The following is a 19583-nucleotide window of genomic DNA, read 5'->3' on the forward strand; positions in this document are numbered from 1 at the left end:
ACAAAGGTGCTTGAGTTTCCTCTTGCTGAGTCATTTAAAAATTATCTCTGATTCACAACAGCCAAGACATGGAAACAACCTAGATGTCCATTGGCAGATGAATGGATAAAGAAGAAGTGGCACACATAAACAATGGAATATCACTCAGCCATAAAAAAGAATTAAATAATGCCATTTGCAGCAACATGGATGGACCTAGAGATTATCATACTAAGTGAAGTAAGTCAAAGACAAATATCATATGAAATCACTGACATGTGGAATCTAAAAAAATAATACAAAGGAACTTATTTACAAAACAGAAATGGACTCACAGACATAGAAAACAAACTTATGGTTACCAAAGGGGAAAGGAGGGGTGGGGGGTGGGGGATAAATTAGGAGTCTGGGATTAGCAGATACAAACTACTATATGTAAAATAGATAAACAATAAGGTCCTACTGTATAGCACAGGGAATTATTCACTATCCTGTGATAAACCATATTGAAAAAGAATATGAAAAAGAATGTATATATAAGTATAACTGAATTACTTTGCTGTACAGTAGAAATTAACACAACATTGTAAATCAACTATACTTCAATAAAATAAATTTTTTAAAAAAAAGGAAAATTACCTCTGGCTCCTGTTCATCCCTGATCCCATCCATACCAGCCAGGAGCAATGCTGACCACAAAAGAAAAAAAAAAATCTATCTTCAAAATGTGTCTGCATGCTTTCAGAACTTCAATAACTACCTCTGCTGTCCACCCATGTGCTAGCTCTAAACTATGTATAAGCCTCAAGGGCTTTTTTGCCTTTTTCTGCTTAAAGGCATGAGTAGGGACTACTTGCTCCTTTCCTACTTGCCACTGCATGGAAACTTGGGCCTACATTTGTATTTCTTATCATTCCAGCTATGCCTAAAAGTAGCAAGTAAAATGTTGTCTACCTCACAGACCCTATCCTCTGAGCTACACCTCAGTCATCTCTGACTATTCAAGATTTTCAAAGACCTTCTTCTCAGGAGCGTTCCTAGATGTGACCCCATATATAAGCTAACTTGGAAGGAAGATAACTAAGGACAAAGGAATAACGATCAAAACAAAACACACCGAAAAGAAGAAAGCACTATGCAGAGGAGAGAATTATTAAAAGAACATATTTTATAGAATCATAATATGTTTACTCTGGTCCCTGAAATCTCCACAACCTCCCACAGTTACCCTTGTATATTCTGACCCTAGGGACATACATTCTAGGAAGTCAGTGTCCTAAACTGTGGACTTCGAAGACATGGCCTCCATGGTAATTAATTTCCATTTTTCATTTTTAATAATTCTCTTTCAAGAACTTAGTTTTCCATTTATTATGGTCTGGCCTATAATCAATTGTTACCTCTTTTATAGGTCTTCACACTTACGCATTCTTCAATTTTTCATTGTTTTTGGTGTTCAGTTTTGTTTGAGAAGAAATCTAAATGACTTTTGGAACCCACATGGATACATGGAAGAAGTGCTTCTAGGCAGAAAGAATGGGAAGTGCAAAGGCTCCGGGGTGGGAGCTCAGCAAGAAGGCTGGTAGAGATGGAGTGAAATGGGTGAAGTGGAGAGAGACAGGCGATTAAGCCAGGAGGAGGATCATGTAGGACTTTTAAAGGCATATTAATCAGACTTATTTTTTTTGCAGATTTTTAAAAGAGGATACAAAACCCAGAAAATGTGAAAAATAATCCTTATATTCCCTCCTGTTGAGCAATTTTATCAATTCCAATCTGTCTTTGATTAATGTCAGACTTGACTCCAGAAAAACATGTTGCTTTGAAAAAAGTTTTTCTTGGGTTACGAAGCATTGAAAATGTATTTAAATGTTTAAAAAACTGTATCAGTGGGTTTTATTTAATTTCATATAACAGGATATCCAATCCAGGGGGTTTAAGAACAAAAGGAAAATAATTGCTTCATGTATCTAAAAAATCCAGTTTGGGGGTTCTACTGCATCTTGACTGAGGACAAAATGATGTCACCTGGACCCAGATTCTTTCTGGGTCCTTTACTGCCAGATTCCATGCCTTCTCTTTGGAGGTGGCTGCTCTAACTCCAGACTTAGATTGTCTCTCAGTCAAATCCAATGGAAAAGAGGAAGAGATTTTGGGAAGTTCCATCATCTTACTTATTCTGTCACATACAAATTCCTGAACTCATGGCTACAAATGGCTATAGTCCAGGGGATGAAATACACTTATTTCTTTCCGTGTGGATCACTTTCTTCCCTCTAATAGCGTACCCCTGAACGAATCTCCAAATGCCAGTACTAGAAACAGGGTGAATTGGTGTTGAATAGCAAACAAACACAACCAAGGAAACATCCATTCATTTGTCTACCCCATCTTCCCATTCAATCACCTTCAGAAATATCTCTGCCTCCGTAATAAACCTATGCTATGTCCCAATGAAAACACACTCTCCTCTAGCTTCCCAAAGCAATAACATTTAAAGTCCCATTCATTTACAGATACAGCTCAAAGCCCAAAATATCTGTTTAGTGCACAGTCCTCTCAGTCAGACTTCTAACTCCTCTTGGCCTAGAAAACTAATGCTAAATAGTAAGTTTAATGAATCCCCAAACATCTAAAACACACTTTTTTTCCTAGGCTGCCATTGGGGAAGGAAAACAACACAAAGCAGTTTCTGGTATATAACTTACATTGTATCTTATGTGAAGTATAAGGCAAGGACCCCTCAGTCTAGAAGTGAAATGCAGTTCCTTTGTCAACGAGTCTGGCTGTTCTAGATCTGCTCTCTGGAAGGATCTTTCTTCCACTGTTGAGGAGAAAATGGTTAATCACAGGTCAATATAAACCACTTCTTCCCTAGTGGAGACAACAGGAAAGAATGACTTCCACCAGATCTCCTTGCACACAGGGATTCCCTACCTACAAAATGTTTTAGTAGGATATTTCTGACCATCTATTTTTCTTATTGTAGGCAAACCTGAAATTTATGGATTCTTACCTATACTTGGTGTTTGCTTATATCTTTTCATATAAAGTTTGGTGTAAAGTAAGATCTATGATTTGTATGAGACTGCTTTGACAATCCAATCTATTGAGTTAACACGATTATTTTCCATGACCACATCTGAGATGCCTCTTGTAATTCTTTATCAGTGTACTTTAACTTCAGGTTCTGGAGCCTGAGGACTATTTTAAGGTTTGAGGAACTCTAGCCTCTTGTTTGTAAGGCTTGGGATTTCTCTAATAATAAAATTTATTTAAACTCTTGATATACTTTCAATCTATTTCCATTCACTCTATATCAAGGGATAGTAAACAAAGAGATATCAAGAAGAGTCAGTCTTTAAATCTGGAAATCACCCTTGGATTTTCTGTCTTCCAAAGGATTGCCAACAACTGTCAGAAGCTAGGAGGAAGTTATGAAACAGATTTTCTTTTAGTGCTTCCAGAGGAATCAACCTTGCCAACACCTTGATTTCAAACTTCTAGTCTCTGGAACTGTGAGACAATACATTTCTGTTGTTTAAACCATTCAAGTTTACGTATGTTGTTACAGCAGCCCCAGGAACCTAATACAGCCACAATGCACAGCCAATCTCTTTGGCCCTGAGCTGAATGTCATTTTCCTTAGTATTTGTGCCTCTGGACTGCATCTTCTCAATAGGAGTAATTTGTCCCTGCCTCGGGCAACGCCTGCTTAAATGGAAGACTGTGAAAGGGACCTGAGATACTAGGTTACAATTTCCTCATCTACCATTCTTGCTAGGTCTCCCACCTCTGTTTTTGCTTGAGTCAATGTTAGTTTGGGGCAGACTTTGGCTTGCTAGCCCTTGCCAATCCAGCTACTGTAGTAGCAGCTGTCTCAGACTTCAGACTGCAGGTAGAAAGGATAGTTATACTAAAATAATATTCTCTGATCCACTTGCAGAGAGAACAGATCCACCTTAAAACTTCCTCATTCTTGTTTGACCTTCCTAAAGGCTCTAATAAGTTGAATTTTTTAACACCAGGTCTCTCACCCTGTTTCCTTATTCAGCACAAGACAGTTTAACCAGTTGTCTTACACTTAAAACTGTTAACTTCCAAGACTTGGATTGAGTGGCCCACACTGCCCTTCACGTGACTTCGTGAGCTTGGCTAGACTACATATAAGGTCTAGTCCCTGTTCAAAAGTTCACACAACCACTCAGATATAGCTCAAGTTGCTTCCACTTTGGTTATCTTTATTGTCTTTTCAGATGCAGTTGGACCAGGTCTCCAACAATGTCTCTCTGACCCAATTTCCTACCTCAATGATCTGCCTAACTCTGTCCTGACTCCATTCTTAATAGGACCTCTCTTTATGGTGGGAAGATGGCTGCCACAAATATAAACTTACATTCTCTCTGTTTAAGTCAATAAAATGTTAGCAAAATCATGGGTAATTCCATTCGTTTTGGTTTGGTCAAATTCCCATTTCCAAATGAATCACAGTAGATGGGTCAATACCAAGTGCTGAATGACTTAGGTCTGAGTCATATGCTCTGGCTTCCACACCTCTAGAAACACATGGACTAATAGTGAATGAGGACTAAATTCCCAAATGGCCATTTGTAGAAATGGTGTAATTGAAGCTAACAGTCAGAAAATATGCACTACAAATAATGGAATTAAAATGCTTTTATTGATTGGTATTTGAAAAATATTGCATAAAAAATAAAAATCATTACCCCAGAGATGAAAATCAACATTTGTACGTCCATCAAAAGATAAATGAATAAAGACTGTAGTATATCCATACAACGGAATACTACTTAGTAATAAAAAGAAATGAATTAATGATACAGGTAGCAACTGGGATGAATCTCAAAATAATTATTCTGAGTGTGTCTTAGTCAGCTTTGGGCTGCTGTAACAAAATGCCACAGACTGGGTGGCTTAAACAATACACATTTATTTCTGACAGTTTTGGAGACTGAGAAGTCCAAGATCAAAGTGCCAGCAGGTTTGGTTCCTGGTGAGAACCCTCTCCCTGGCATGCAGACGGCCACATTTTTGCTGTGTCTTCATATGGTGGGGAGAGAGAGAGAACTCTGGTCTCTCTTCGTCTTCTTCTAAGGACACTAATCCTATCATATGGGCCCCACCCTCACGACCTCATCTAAACCTAATTACCTCCCAAAGCCTCCACCTCTAAATACCATCACATTGAGAGTTAGAGCTACAACATATGATTTTGGTGTAAACACATTCAGTTCACTGCAGAGTGAAAGAAGTCAGACAAAATGTATGATTCCATTATATAAAATTGTAGAAAAGGTAAACTATAGAGACAGAAAGCAGATCAGTAGTTTAGGGACAGGGCTAGAAGGCAGGGATGGAACTGGAAAGGTTTCAAAGGGCATGAGGAAATTTTGAGCAGTGATAAATAAGTTCACTATCATAATTGTGGTGATTTTTTCACAGGTGTGTTATTTGTGTCACAACTTATACAACTTAAATATTCCACTTTTCATGAATATTTTGGTTATTTGTTGTGGCCCTAATAATCCTGCTAAGAATATTCTTGTAGCTGTCTTTTAGTGCACATTATATGTATTTCTTTCATCTATGCAACTCAGAGTGGGAATACTAGGTCAGGGATATTTACATACTCTTAAAAAGTTCCCTTGAGCTTCTTTGCTCCTGGCCCCAACCCTGTAGTTCTAGACAGCCGCTATAGATTAGTTGTAACTGTTATGGGATTTCATATAAATGAAATTGTATATAATATACTCTTGTGTATGGCTTCATCTGCTCAGAGATTCATCTATGTAGTTGTATATGTGTTTTTTTTTTTTGTAATTGCTGAAACGTATTCATTGTTGGAATATATTACCTTTTTTTTTCCATTTACTTGCTGACGAGCATTTGGCTTGTTTCCAGCTTTGTGTTACTATGAATAAAACTGCTATGAACATTTGCATTATGGTCAAAGACCATCATCTTTTGGAATTTATTAAGGTTTCCTTTGGGGCCTGATACATAATCTACTCCTGTAAATATTCCATATGTGCTAGGAAATGTGTATTCTCCACGTGTCAAGTAATTCTACATAAATTTAGTAGTTCAAACTTATTATTTAGGCATTTATCTGCTTATTTTTTCCTCTGCTGCATTCATTAGTTTCTCAGAGAGTTTTAACATATCCAGTTACAATTTATCTATTTCCCTGTACTGTTGTTGTTTGCTGTTGCTTGGTTTATTTTTAGATTGTAATGTTAGGAGACATGTACATTTGTGATGGACATATCTTGTTGTTCTATTGTTCCTTTTACCAGTATACACCACTCATTTTCCCTTATTTTTTCCTGTTTGGCCTTAAATTCTATTTTGTTGTGTATTAAAATTGCTACCCCAGCTTGTTTTAGTTCATATTTACTGGTAGACTTCTTGTCATAGTTTTATTGTTGGACCTTGTATTTATAATTCAATGTAATATATATATATATATATATAATTTAATTGAATATAATTAAAATATTTTTAAAAACATATTTTGTTAGGTTTAACCATTTACATTCACTTTAATTACTGCTACATTAGCCCTTTAGTTTAACACCTTCTTTTGTACTGCACTTTCTATTTATTTGCCCTGTCCTCATTACTACATTTCATTGGATAGAGTGAATTTTCTTCTGATGGATTACACATCATAAATTTTTTGTGTATAATTGTAGTATCTATTTTTAACCTAAGTCCCATAATCATGTTTAATTACCCTATTGCTGTCTTAAACTTTATGTTTTGAGTATTTGAGCAGATACTATACCATTATCAAGATCTCATGTCCCTTTGGACTCTACCTCCCTTCCCTGCTTTAAGCTGGTTATATTTTCTTTCTTAGAGTAAACTTATTATCCGGTAGGCATGAGATTTGGAAGAGAGGATGGGAGGAATGAATGCCTGTGGATGTAATGTTCAGTAGACCACTGGACTCATAGGTCAGGGGCGTAGAGAAAATCTGGGCTGGACATTTGGAATCACATATAGCTAAAACCATTGCTCCAAGAAGAGGGGGAAGAAAGGGTGGAAGAGAGAACACTAGATTTTAAGGTATAAGCAGAGAAAAAGCCTGCAAATGACACTGTAGATCCACCTAAGGAAATGGTGTCATATAAAGGGACCATTTTAAATGTACACACTATATCCACTGCCCAGGAATTAATTTTACAGATATCGCTATTAGGTGTAGGTGCAATTCTGCTGACAGCCCAGTTATGCTGATTCCACTTCCAAGGGGCAGTCACCTGCCAGAGCCCATCTAAAACAGGACTCTGGTCAGGAGTGGCCTTGCTGTGGTTACAGATCTTTTTCGTGGCCTCTTTCAATTCTATGCAGAATTCTCCCTCAATTCTTAGGAAGAATGGGGGAGAAACTCCATATTCCTCAAATAGATCCTACTACACTGCCTGCAACTTTACAAAGCAAGAGGTTCACTTGAATTAACTGTTGAGATGGCCACCTATCACCCATACTTTAGTAAGCATTAATTTAATCAGACTATGCTCCTAATATCAGAAACTAAAGCTACAGGGGAAAGAAGGAGTAAAGAAGACCGAGTTTTAACCATGTAAGTCTTTAAGGAAGGGCAAAGTAGAATGGTGTGGTAAGGGGTATTGCGCTCAAGGCAGAAACATGAAGGTAACAGGTTCTTACAGAATATATATGCTACTTAATGGGAAATATGCTATCCATTACTATAGTCACAGAATTCATCAAGCAAAGTATCAAGTCTTCAGAGACTTTTAGGTGTTAATATTTCATCTTATGCTACCTCCTAATGGCAGTGAAGAGAAACAGTGAGGTACTAAAATTTTAAGATCTTAGTTTGAGTTCTTATTTGTGCATTTTAATAATTTATTAAATTTATACTTAATATTTAATAAATATATATTATTTTAGGTTATTTATGTACCTGATGCCTATGGAACAAGCATTCATATTATATTTCTAATAATTTGTTTGCTATCATGACCATCATTGACATTACTTCTGCTAACACATATATAAATCAAATAATATACATCAAATGCAAGCCCAAATTTTGCAATTACATTAATAACTAACATCTATTATTTACTATGTGCCAAGAACTGTCCTAAGCAATTTAAATCTATTATATTTAATATAAATATATAACATATTTCCATTTGCTGAATTTATTTAAACAAACCAATTTAGAAATGTCATAGAATTAAACACAACTTGACATGTAAACATACTGTCATGTTCCTGAAACAGACGATACCTGATAAAAGTTAATTGCTTGTTGGAAAGCTGTCCATAAATAAGGCTAGTCTTCAGCAAAACTAAAAATATTTTGTTTCTTTAGCTTTTCTAGTATGACAATGCAATACTATCAAACTATAATCAAATATAATAAGACAACATTGGATGGATCCATCAGTACCACTGGTTACAGCTGTTAAAACTGTTTGTTCTTGGAGACACATAAAAACAATTAAGCCAATCACATCAAATAATTTTCATGGCTTAAAAAAATCACAGTTCACTGAGTGATGTTAATTATGCTTGTGGTCAAAACTTTTGGTAAAGGATATTTACAGCGTGCATGGCTGAGCATGCACTATTTATAAAGATACTTAACAAAAAAAGATGTGGTACATATATACAATGGAATATTACTCAGCCATAAAAAGGAACGAAATTGGGTCATTTGTAGAGACGTGGATGGATCTAGAGACTGTGATACAGAGTGAAGTAAGTCAGAAAGAGAAAAACAAATATCGTATATTAATGCATATATGTGGAACCTAGAAAAATGGTACAGATGAGCCAGTTTGCAGGGCAGAAATTGAGACACAGATGCAGAGAACAAACATATGGACATCAAGGGTGGAAAGCAGGGGTTGGGGGGGTGGTGGTGGGATGAATTGGGCAATTGGGATTGACATATATACACTAATATGTATAAAATGGATAACTAATAAGAACCTGCTGTATAAAGATAAATAAATTTTTAAAAGAAAAAGATACTTGCCAATTTGTTATAATAGGATATATATATCCATTATAATACATACACATAAATATGTAACATACATGTTACATATATATGTATATATCCCCTTTTAATAACTTTATGAGGAAAGTATTTTCCCCAACCTGCAGATGGGGAAACTGAGGACACATAGTTTAAACAACTTCCCCTAAGTTATACAAGCAAGGGTGGTACCAGTATGTGAATCCAAGTACTCCAAGTAACTTAAACTCCTAATTATTTCACTACACTGACTTCCAACTGTGTATGTCTATAAAATTTCACATTTGAGTTTGTCTCATTTTCTTAACTGAGTTTCTGTCACTCTGGGTTGGAAATGTATCACTGTTAGGAACTAAGTTAACATGTATCTTTCTCAGGTCATTGCTTATAAAACTACTGGCCAGCTCTTCTTTCTTTGTGGGGGCAGAAATTTCTTGATATGCTATTATATTTTTCATTTTAACACTAAAAGGCAATTCAGGATAAGGTTTTAAAAAGTATCAATTTAATACTGAATATTTAGAAATATGGTACACAGACACCACAGTAATATAAAATGCATACAATTATCAACTATTTTATGAAAACTTAACATGGATGGCTGACATCTTCCAACAGATAAAACTCTAGACAAAGGTACCAGATATATTTGAGTTTTCATTTTAAATACGATTTAGTCATGCAACTAGGTTTTTAAAAAAATAAATATGACAAATATATGGATTTCTGAAGTATAAACTGACATACAAATCTATATATTTTCATAATATTTTTCATTAAAGCATCCTTAAAGAAGCATTCTGTAACATGAAGTTGAGAGCTCAAATTAGATGAAAGGCATGAGGTTTTAATAGAACTGAGTAATTCACATACCAAACATCTACATAAAAGTAAAGACAAAATTGCAAACATATTTGCTTTATCCTCCAAGTCATCAACTTCATAAAATTACTTACTGGAATAATTATTGTAAGATAAAATTCCCAATTCTGAATGTTAGTAAGGACACACATATAGGAGCAATATGAGAAAAAGTTTCTTTTGTAAAGCAGCAAGAACTAAAACTACATCCCCTTATTAGTACATAAACCTATGATAAGCTTTCTTTTTCAAACTTACAGATGCTCACAACTGTGAAACACAGGTTAGTGAATTGGGCTAAAATGTCCCTACCCTCCATTTCCCCCAAATGGCAGCTTCAAAGGAAAAACTATCCATTGCCTTCTTCACCTGAACAGCTTGAATAAAATTTATATTATGAATTTAAAGAGAAAAAATAATCACCTCACACATAAGCAAGCTTGATGGAATTTAAGATGGAATAAATACTAGGTATCAGAAGAGCATATTCCTTAATGGAAGTTAAAACATCAAAATTAATTGGATTATGTCACCAATTTAAAAGTTAACACAGGAGAGATGAGGAGTTTCTTGAACGAATTTAGAGCAGTGGTCCCTAACCCTGACTACAAATTAGAGAGCCTTTGGAAAAGCTGAAGCATGACTCTACCCATAAGAAATTCAGATTTAATTGTTGTAGGGTGGGGTCTAGATGATTCTAATATGAAATGAGGGTTGAGAAACAACTGATTTGGAAAAGTTATTGATTACTCAGGGTGAATTTGATTTAAATAAATTATTCAAAATATGAGCACTTCCTACATGACAGGTACTGTTCTAAGTGCTAATGTGGAGAAAATTTTTTTCTATAAAAATCATTGGATATTAATATATCTTTTATCTTTTGAATAGTTACATAGTTTTATTAAATTATTACTCAAAGCTTTTATTACGGTCTTCTGTCATAAAAGATTTCCTTCTACTTTTTTGAACTATCCTCAGATGATATTATAACAGAATAGATCAAACTCAAACTTCTTCTCAAGATATATGTAGAGAATGTAACAATAACAGTTTCATTTTTCAAGTCATGGTATATGAGGTATTCCCCACCTTACATCTGGAGTCACAAAGCTATAATTTAAAAACTGAAATTAGGTATTGCTTTAATGAATCAAAAATGTACCACCATTGATGTCAGTGCTTGCTTTATATTGCCTAAAAAATAATCTATGACAGTGCCTCAGAGAACCTAGTAAGAGTAGGTATTTAATGCAGACCATATTTCTTATGACCTATTTATAAAACATCCCTTTAAGAAAAAAGTTACAGGAATATGGTTTTTGAAACATAATTAGAAATTATTTCAAAGGAAGAGAAATATAGTTTTTGAAATGCTACATAATAAGAAATTAGTTACTATCCCAAGATGACAGCTTGAGCTTTAACATTTTAAATTAAAGCCAACTTTATTAGGTATTATAAAATGCATTTTAACTCATGAAAAAAGTCAGATTTTATAAATTTGATTTGTATCTACTCTTCAAACTAACATTTTTCAGGTTTAAATTTGCTAAAACCAACTGACTAATTTATTAATCATATACTAGGCTAATTATCTTTTTTCTATCTGGACAACAGGCCAAAAATGACGAAATTTTGATTAAACCATCATATATGCATGTATAGAAAAATGCAATAGCAATTTATTTTCCATACTTGATGGACTTAAAACAGCGTTAAATTTTTTTTTTTTTTTTTTTGCGGTACGCGGGCCTCTCACTGTTGCGGCCTCTCCCGTTGTGGAGCACAGGCTCCGGACGCGCAGGCTCAGTGGCCATGGTTCAGGGGCCTAGCCACTCCGCAGCATGTGGGATCTTCCCAGACTGGGGCACGAACCCGTGTCCCCTGCATCGGCAGGCAGACTCTCAACCACTGCACCACCAGGGAAGCCCCAACAGCGTTAAATTTTTTGTGGAAGCTCAGTAGTCAAAATAAATATTTAATAAAAATATACACCATAAGATATCAAGAACTTAGTGTTTAAAAATAAACTTTGTCACATTGTTTTGCCTTCAGTTAAACAGAACTCAATTTAGGTATCTAAGGTATCTAAGAATAATTAAGGTATGTTTTTGGAAACAAACGTAAAATTCAAGTAACACTAGAAAGATAACACTAAGATGAAAGAGAAACTTACTTTGTTTTAGCTCAAAAGTTCAATCAAGTTATAGCTACTGGGACTTCTCAATATGACTATGACCCTAATAAACAGGAATAGTTTGGGAAATAAAAGTCAAAGAGTCATGATTATGTGGTTCATGCTGTGAAACCCTCAGTACGTAAAAAAATGAAAATACAGTATATATGAGCACCATCAGAAATGTGTGTGCGTATATGAATTAAAACTTTACCTGATTAAAAATTGCCATTTAGAGTGAAGTTAAGGACAAGCACACAGTTATGAAAATACATTCTTAAGCTAACATGTCATACGACTTATTTTAAAATGTTTAATCTGGCGTTCCTTCTAAAAATCAAAAAAAGAATACAACATAAAAGAAGCCAGCCAGTACTCTTTTGTAGTGCAAAGTCCCTTGGAAATAGGTTACTGAAGAAAAAGAATGTGTTCAGTAAGTGTTTTCAAATCCATAGTCAAATTCCAATAGTTAAAGGAAAAATGAAGTTAGCTAATAAATATGAATTCACAGAATAAACCAGCACATGTTGGATTTGCCCCCATGGGATTACCATTCAGGCCTCAGATTATTTTTAACTGAGGGTAATCAATATTATTCTGCTGAAAGAATCTTCCTTCTATAAGAAAAGATACAAACTTGCCACCTGTAATTTCTGCTATAGTCACCAAAACTCTAAAAACTACTGTCATATATAATACATACCCTGGGGTAATGAAAGGGTCTTTAATGAAAATCTTATTTTGATCCTACGTAGAGGCAGCTTATGATAGACTGTTAGTATCCTTGCTACTTTTCAAAGCTCTCAGTATAAGTAATCACATGATATAGACTGAAGTTCTTTGAAACCACTGTCACGTGATAAAGGGTAATGCTATTCACCATTTAAAATACGTTCAATCTCCTCTAGTCTTTTTAAAGCAGCAACTCTTTTCTTCTCAATTTCTTTGACCTCTTTTGTTGTTTTGTGGGGAGTTTCTTTGTCCGTATTTTTTCCTAGCTGTTTGTTGGATTTCAACTGACTTTTATTATCACTTGTTTTTATTATCTGTATGGGTCTGGGTTTACTTTTGATTTCTTTTTCATTTTCAGTTGGAATTTTGTCTCCTTCTATACCTGAAGTCTTACCAGCTGGGAATACTGGCTGTTCTACAAAACTAGATGAAGAAATTTTATCCCTGACTATATTCAAATGGCGTTGAATATATTCTTCATGTGGTGCTAATGCCAATGTTTCAACCAGGCATCTTTCAGCTTTTAATAAGTCCTTCTCTTCAAAATAAACAACACAAAGATTGTGTTTTCCTTGCACATTGCTTGGATCCATCTCCAAAATCTTTTCAAAACATTTTTTTGCTCCAAGTATATCTTTCTTTTGATTCATCAGAATGTCTCCTTTTAAAATGAGACCTTTGATATGATCAGGATAGTATCTGAGTAACTCTTCCAAGACTGGCAAAGCCATTAATTCCTTTGCAGTCTGAGAATACAGGAGAGCCAGATTAAACAGAGCACTTCTGAAATCGGCTTGTAATTTTATGGCTTTCTTCATCCACATCTCTGCTTCAGTGTCCTTTTTGTCATCCATGGCAAGCATTCCCAGATTGAAATAACCATTAGCATCTAGTGGCTCCTCATTTACATAGCTAAGAAGTCGTTTTCTAGCTTCAGGTCTGAGTTTAACCTCACCTAAGAATTTAAAAAGAAAAAAAATTATATTATGAGCAAATGAATAAGTCTGAGGAACAAAGCCACTTGCAAGTATTTATCTAGATTACAAAAAGACAGCATCAAAACAACTAATTGCTGTGCCTAAATTAAAAAGCAGAAAGAAAAAAATCTCAACGTTTTCATAGGAAAGATGTGTATGAAGCACTGAAATGGTAGCTCATTTCCTTTCCTTTAAAGCAGTAAAAGTGCCTCAAAAACTAAAAGGGGAGCCAAAGCAATCTTGAGGGAAAAAAACAGAGCTGGAGGAATCAGACTCCCTGACTTCAGACTATATTACAAAGCTACAATAATCAAGACAATATGGTACTGTCACAAAAACAGAAATATAGATCAGTGGAACAGGATAGAAAGCTGAGAGATAAACCCACACATATATGGTCAACTAATCTATGACAAAGGAGGCAAGGATATACAATGGCGAAAAGACAGTCTCTTCAATAAGTGGTGCTGGGAAAACTGGACAGCTACACGTAAAAGAATGAAATTAGAACACTCCCTAACACCATACACAAGAATAAACTCAAAATGGATTAGAGACCTAAATTTAAGGCTGGACATGATAAAACTCTCAGAGGAAAACATAGGAAGAACACTCTTTGACATAAATCACAGCAAGATCTTTTTTGACCCACCTCCTAGAGTAATGTAAATAAAAACAAAAATAAACAAATGGGACTTAATGAAACTTAAAAGCTTTTGCACAGCAAAGGAAACTATAAACAAAATGAAAAGACAACCTTCAGAATGGGAGAAAATATTTGCCAATGAATCAACAGACAAAGGATTAATCTCCAAAATATATAAACAGCTCATGCAGCTCAATATCAAAAAAACAAACAACCCATTCAAAAAATGGGCAGAAGACCTAAATAGACATCTCTCCAAAGAAGACATACAGATGGCCAAGAGGCACATGAAAAGCTGCTCAACATCACTAATTATTAGAGCAATACAAATCAAAACTACAATGAGGTATCATCTCACACCGGTTAGAGCGGGCATCATCAGAAAATCTACAAACAACAAATGCTGGAGAGGGTGTGCAGAAAAGGGAACTCTCTTGCACTGTTGGTGGGAATGTAAATTGATACAGCCACTATGGAGAACAGTATGGAGGTTCCTTAAAAAACTAAAAATAGAATTACCATGTGACCCAGCAATCCCACTACTGGGCATTTACCCAGAGAAAACCATAATTCAAAAAGACACATGTGCCCCAATGTTCACTGCACCACTATTTACAATAGCCAGGTCATGGAAGCAACCTAAATGCCCATCGGCGGGCAAATGGATAAAGAAGATGTGCTACATATATACAATGGAATATTACTCAGCCATTATAAGGAATGAAATTGGGTCATTTGTAGAGACGTGGATGGACCTAGAGACTGTCATACAGAGTGAAGTCAGAAAGAGAAAAACAAATATCGTATATTAACGCATATATGTGGAATCTAGAAAAATGGTACAGATGAACCGGTTTGCAAGGCAGAAATAGAGACAGAGATGTAGAGAAAAATGTATGGACACCAAGGGGGGCAAGTTGGGGGTTGGTGGTTGTGGGATGAATTGGGATATTGGGATTCATATGTATACACTAATATGTATAAAATAGATAACTAATAAGAACCTGCTGTATAAAAAATAAATAAAATTTAAAAAAACACGAAAACAAATAAACAAAAAAAAACAAACTAAAAGGGATGAAATACCTCCTGATAGTTTAGATTCTAACTGGGAGTAGATGAAGAATAGAGAATTAAGAGGAAGAGGCATGGGATTTGCCAACAAAAACATATGTTCAATCTTGATTCTGTTAATATTATGACTTTATGCACTAAACAAATTATTAACTTGTCTGGCTTAACCTACTGAATTTTCTAATAATTACATGAGATATATAAAAAATGATCAGTAAATAGTAACTATGACTGGATAAACAAACTGTTCTAGTCTTATTAAATCAGATATTTTTTGTATGTTATTTAAAATTTTTTAGGACTTTCCAAAGGTAAAAATACACCATTATATATAAAGCCTATAAATATAAATCAGGTTTTAGGAAACAAATATTTATTGAGATAATTTCTATCGCAAATAAATACAAACAAATTCAATTTCTAAAACTACACACCACAGGGTGCAATCTTGTGTCAGATAATGGGCACCTTTCATGATTACTAAGGTTAGCTAACTTTACAAAAACATTAGTTTCCTAAACTTAGCTTTTTTGAATAACAGGCATAAAGATCTTCCTCTATTCTTTTATGTGACAATATGATAAATATAGAAAATGTGAAATAAATCAGTAGGCTTAACTTCTTGTCTTGGACTAGTTACTAACCTAGCCATGTAAAGTTAGAGTAGTTATTACATCTGTTTGGTCCTGACTCTCTAATCTACAAAACAGATGACTGGCAAAAACAAACTCAAAGGCCCTCTTTAGCTAGAAAATATGATTCTTACATTTTTTGCAAAAGTTTTATAAAAGTATCTAACAATTAATATAGAGATTTTTCCAAACATAAAAATTAAGATTATAAACTATATATATTGCCTTCTGAAGTAGTACTGGAATATATCAAAGATCCTGATTTATTGTGATGAATAATTTAGTTTTGCTAAATTTATAGAAAATATAGGAAATTATAGTAACGTCTCAGAAAACAGTAAAACTGGATACAAAATGATATCAAAAGTATTTGGACTTATAAATCAAGAGAAAATAGAATACTATTTTGCCTAAAACATATAATGCTCTTGGCTCCCTAGAAATAATTACCTAAAAATTTTTACAAACTCAGATTATTTGAATAGTATGATATTTATACATAAGATATATTTCCATGAATAAATTGACGAAATAGATAAATATGGTATTGCTTAATAGACTGTCTGAAAAATCAGTTTTAACATATACCAGAAGAACTAACAATTAGTATTGTCATATATGTTAAGGCTATTACTTGAAAAGTTTACTTCAAGTATTTTAAATATTCTTCTTATAAATTATTTATGCAGTTTTGATATAAACCATCCATTCATAAAATGTTTGCTGGGGGTAACATTAGGTTTTATTATATTTCAAACTAGAATATGTTTAAATATAGAAATATTTTGAAAAAACATACCTGATTCTTGCATTAATATAGCAGAATTGAATAACGCTAGCTTATGCTTTGGATTCAGTTCTAAAGCATGATTAAAGTTTTTTAGGGCTTCATTTGGTTCTTTAAGTTCAATATGAACAATCGCCAAGTTGTACCAAAGATCTGCATTGTTTTTGTCCAGCTCTAGTGCTTTAAGATATGCTTCTTTTGCTTTGACAGGTTTATTCATTTTTAAAAGCAATTCTCCTCTGTGGAAAAATCAAACACAAGCTTTACTTACATTACCATGTCAGTCTATAGATATTATTTTTCACAAGTTTTAAGCTTTTCCACATATTCACAGCTTTCCTTTCAACTTAGGTTCTTAAAATTTTCTTTTAAAAATAACAAACTGTCCTTAAACCTGAACATATTAGTTTAGCAAATTTGGCTTGATATGCTTTCAAATATTTTTAAAGAAGGAAAAAGCATGTCTGACGCTAGAGGGTAAAATGTCGGGAGGTATCAAAGAATGGGGAACAGAGAAAATATATTCTTTGAATATGTCTTGAAAAACAGCAGACTAGTCTACATCAGAAAAATGATAGCAACTAGAGTGGGAGATCAATTTGTCAGGAGATGAAGTAACAGCATTTGAAAAAGGAATATAAATACAGTAGTGATGGGGAAATTCCAGTATTCAAATCTGTTAGCAATGTCTCACTATACAAAAAGCAGAACATTAGAAATTGTTTACCCCTTAAAATTATTTAGTTTTCTTCGATGTATTCTTATAAAATGACCATTCATTAAAAAGAAAAGGAATTTAAAAAGCCGATCTGGTAGGATGGAAGGGCAATAGTGCCACCTGTAGATACTTTTGAGGAAAACATCTGAAACTAATGATCACAGTTTGAAAATCATTTTACAAATCATTCTAATATGGTTACATTTTCTGTTACAGAGCTTAAAAAAGTCATTTTTACATATGTGAAAATCAGTTTAAGTACTGAAATGAGTTATTTTTATTATAATACTACTCTTTTCTGAAGTATTAGCATAGGCATGAAATCAAATAAACTACTAATATTCCCAATTACTAGAGTAAGTGTCCAAAATGTGATTTTTGTTTGTTTGTTTGTTTGTTTTTTGCGGTACGCGGGCCTCTCACTGTTGTGGCCTTTCCCGTCGCGGAGCACAGGCTCCGGACGCACAGGCTCAGCGGCCATGGCTCACGGGCTCAGCCGCTCCGCGGCATGTGGCATCTTCCCGGACCAGGGCACGAACCCGTGTCCCCTGCATCGGCAGGCGGACTCTCAACCACTGCGCCACCAGGGAAGCCCCCAAATGTGCTTTTTTTAAATGCAGAGATTATTAATTCTTTATAAATTAACATATGACAGGTTTTATTTATAGAAACAACCCCAGTAAACAGTGAATTTCAGCAAGTACTAGATAAGGCTGAACAAAGACAGCTTCCAGCTATGAACGGATTTTATTTCAAAAACTTAAATTCTGAATGCATTTTCCCCATATAAACAATGTGACAAATTATAATTAGGTTTCTGGAGCACGCTGCAAAACAAAGTTTAACATAAAATTTTCCTCAGGTACAATACAAATGATAAGATTTACATGAGAAAATATATCAAGTTCTAACATGTATTACAAAAATTTTTTTACTGGCAACTAAAAAGTTTCTTTGTAGTAACAATAACCAGTCAACTCTCAGTATTAATTTAAGAAAGCTCTTGAGAGTTTGATATTATATAATTATTTAATTAATTTTATATATAATGATTTCTTAATTATACAATGATTTCTTAATTATTCTAATAATAATTAAGAATAACTTCTTGTAAAAATAACTTAATTATTTTGTAACAATTAAGAATTATAAAAGGTAAATTTCAGCTGTTTTAAATAAAAATGAATTTGGTGATGAGAAGCAAATGAAATTAAAGAGGAGCTTTTCTTACCCTTCCTTTTGTATAAATAAACCTAAGTTTGCTATTATAAGTTATGGACTCCCTTGTCAATTTAAAATCAAATCAATTAAATTTGTTAGTCTAAAACAGGCTATTTTTCTATGCTCTTGGTTGCTAACTAAGATTTACTAGAAGAAGAAAAAAAGCCAAATTAGTCAAAATAGCTTAAAAGTATATGCAGATGCAGCTTTAATCTTCTATAGTGAAAGCCTAAAGCGAACTACAACACCTGCTAATGTAAGCCTGCTTGAAGTCGGGTCTCATGCTTATTGCTTGTCGGTACAGCTGATCCGCTTCTTCCAGTCGGGACTCATTTGCTCGTATCAGGTTGGCCAGATTAATGTAAACATTTAAGTGGTTAGGTGCAATTCTGGCTGCATATTTTTTACCAGGAATAATCTGTTAAAAAAAAGGGGTTTTTATAATTTGACATTTCAGTACCAAATAAAATCTGAAGTAGTCCTAGTGTTTTATTTAAAATTTACATAGAACATAAAAAGATACACTGCAATACTAAAATAATACATAAAAAATGTGAAATAATCTGCAGTATCCACAAAATGTAAGTAAAATAATTGTTTAGTAGCAATGAAGGTTGTATTTTTTCATTCATGCCAGCTCAACAGATTACTGTTAGATTTTTATATATGTATTATTTTATAAAGTCATAGAAATCAGAACTTCTAGAGGCTAAGGTCCCTTAGTATGTTTGAGT

The 19583-nt window shown here is 34.1% G+C and overlaps 1 protein-coding gene across 1 annotated transcript in view; it reads right to left on the reverse strand.

Moving 5' to 3' along the window:
* Nucleotides 1-12858: 12858 nt before the first annotated feature.
* The window catches only part of TMTC3 (transmembrane O-mannosyltransferase targeting cadherins 3), a 48244-nt gene continuing 41519 nt past the window's right edge, over nucleotides 12859-19583 (reverse strand). The window contains exons 11-13 of the mRNA XM_007449119.1: nucleotides 19098-19267; nucleotides 16923-17149; nucleotides 12859-13749 (exon numbers count right to left, since the gene is read on the reverse strand). Coding sequence (XP_007449181.1) covers nucleotides 12935-13749; nucleotides 16923-17149; nucleotides 19098-19267 — 1212 coding nt within the window. The 3' untranslated portion in view covers nucleotides 12859-12934. The remainder of the gene's footprint in view (nucleotides 13750-16922; nucleotides 17150-19097; nucleotides 19268-19583) is intronic.

Source organism: Lipotes vexillifer, unplaced genomic scaffold (genome assembly GCF_000442215.2).
Source record: "Lipotes vexillifer unplaced genomic scaffold, Lipotes_vexillifer_v1.1 scaffold415, whole genome shotgun sequence".
Lineage (NCBI taxonomy): Eukaryota > Metazoa > Chordata > Mammalia > Artiodactyla > Lipotidae > Lipotes > Lipotes vexillifer.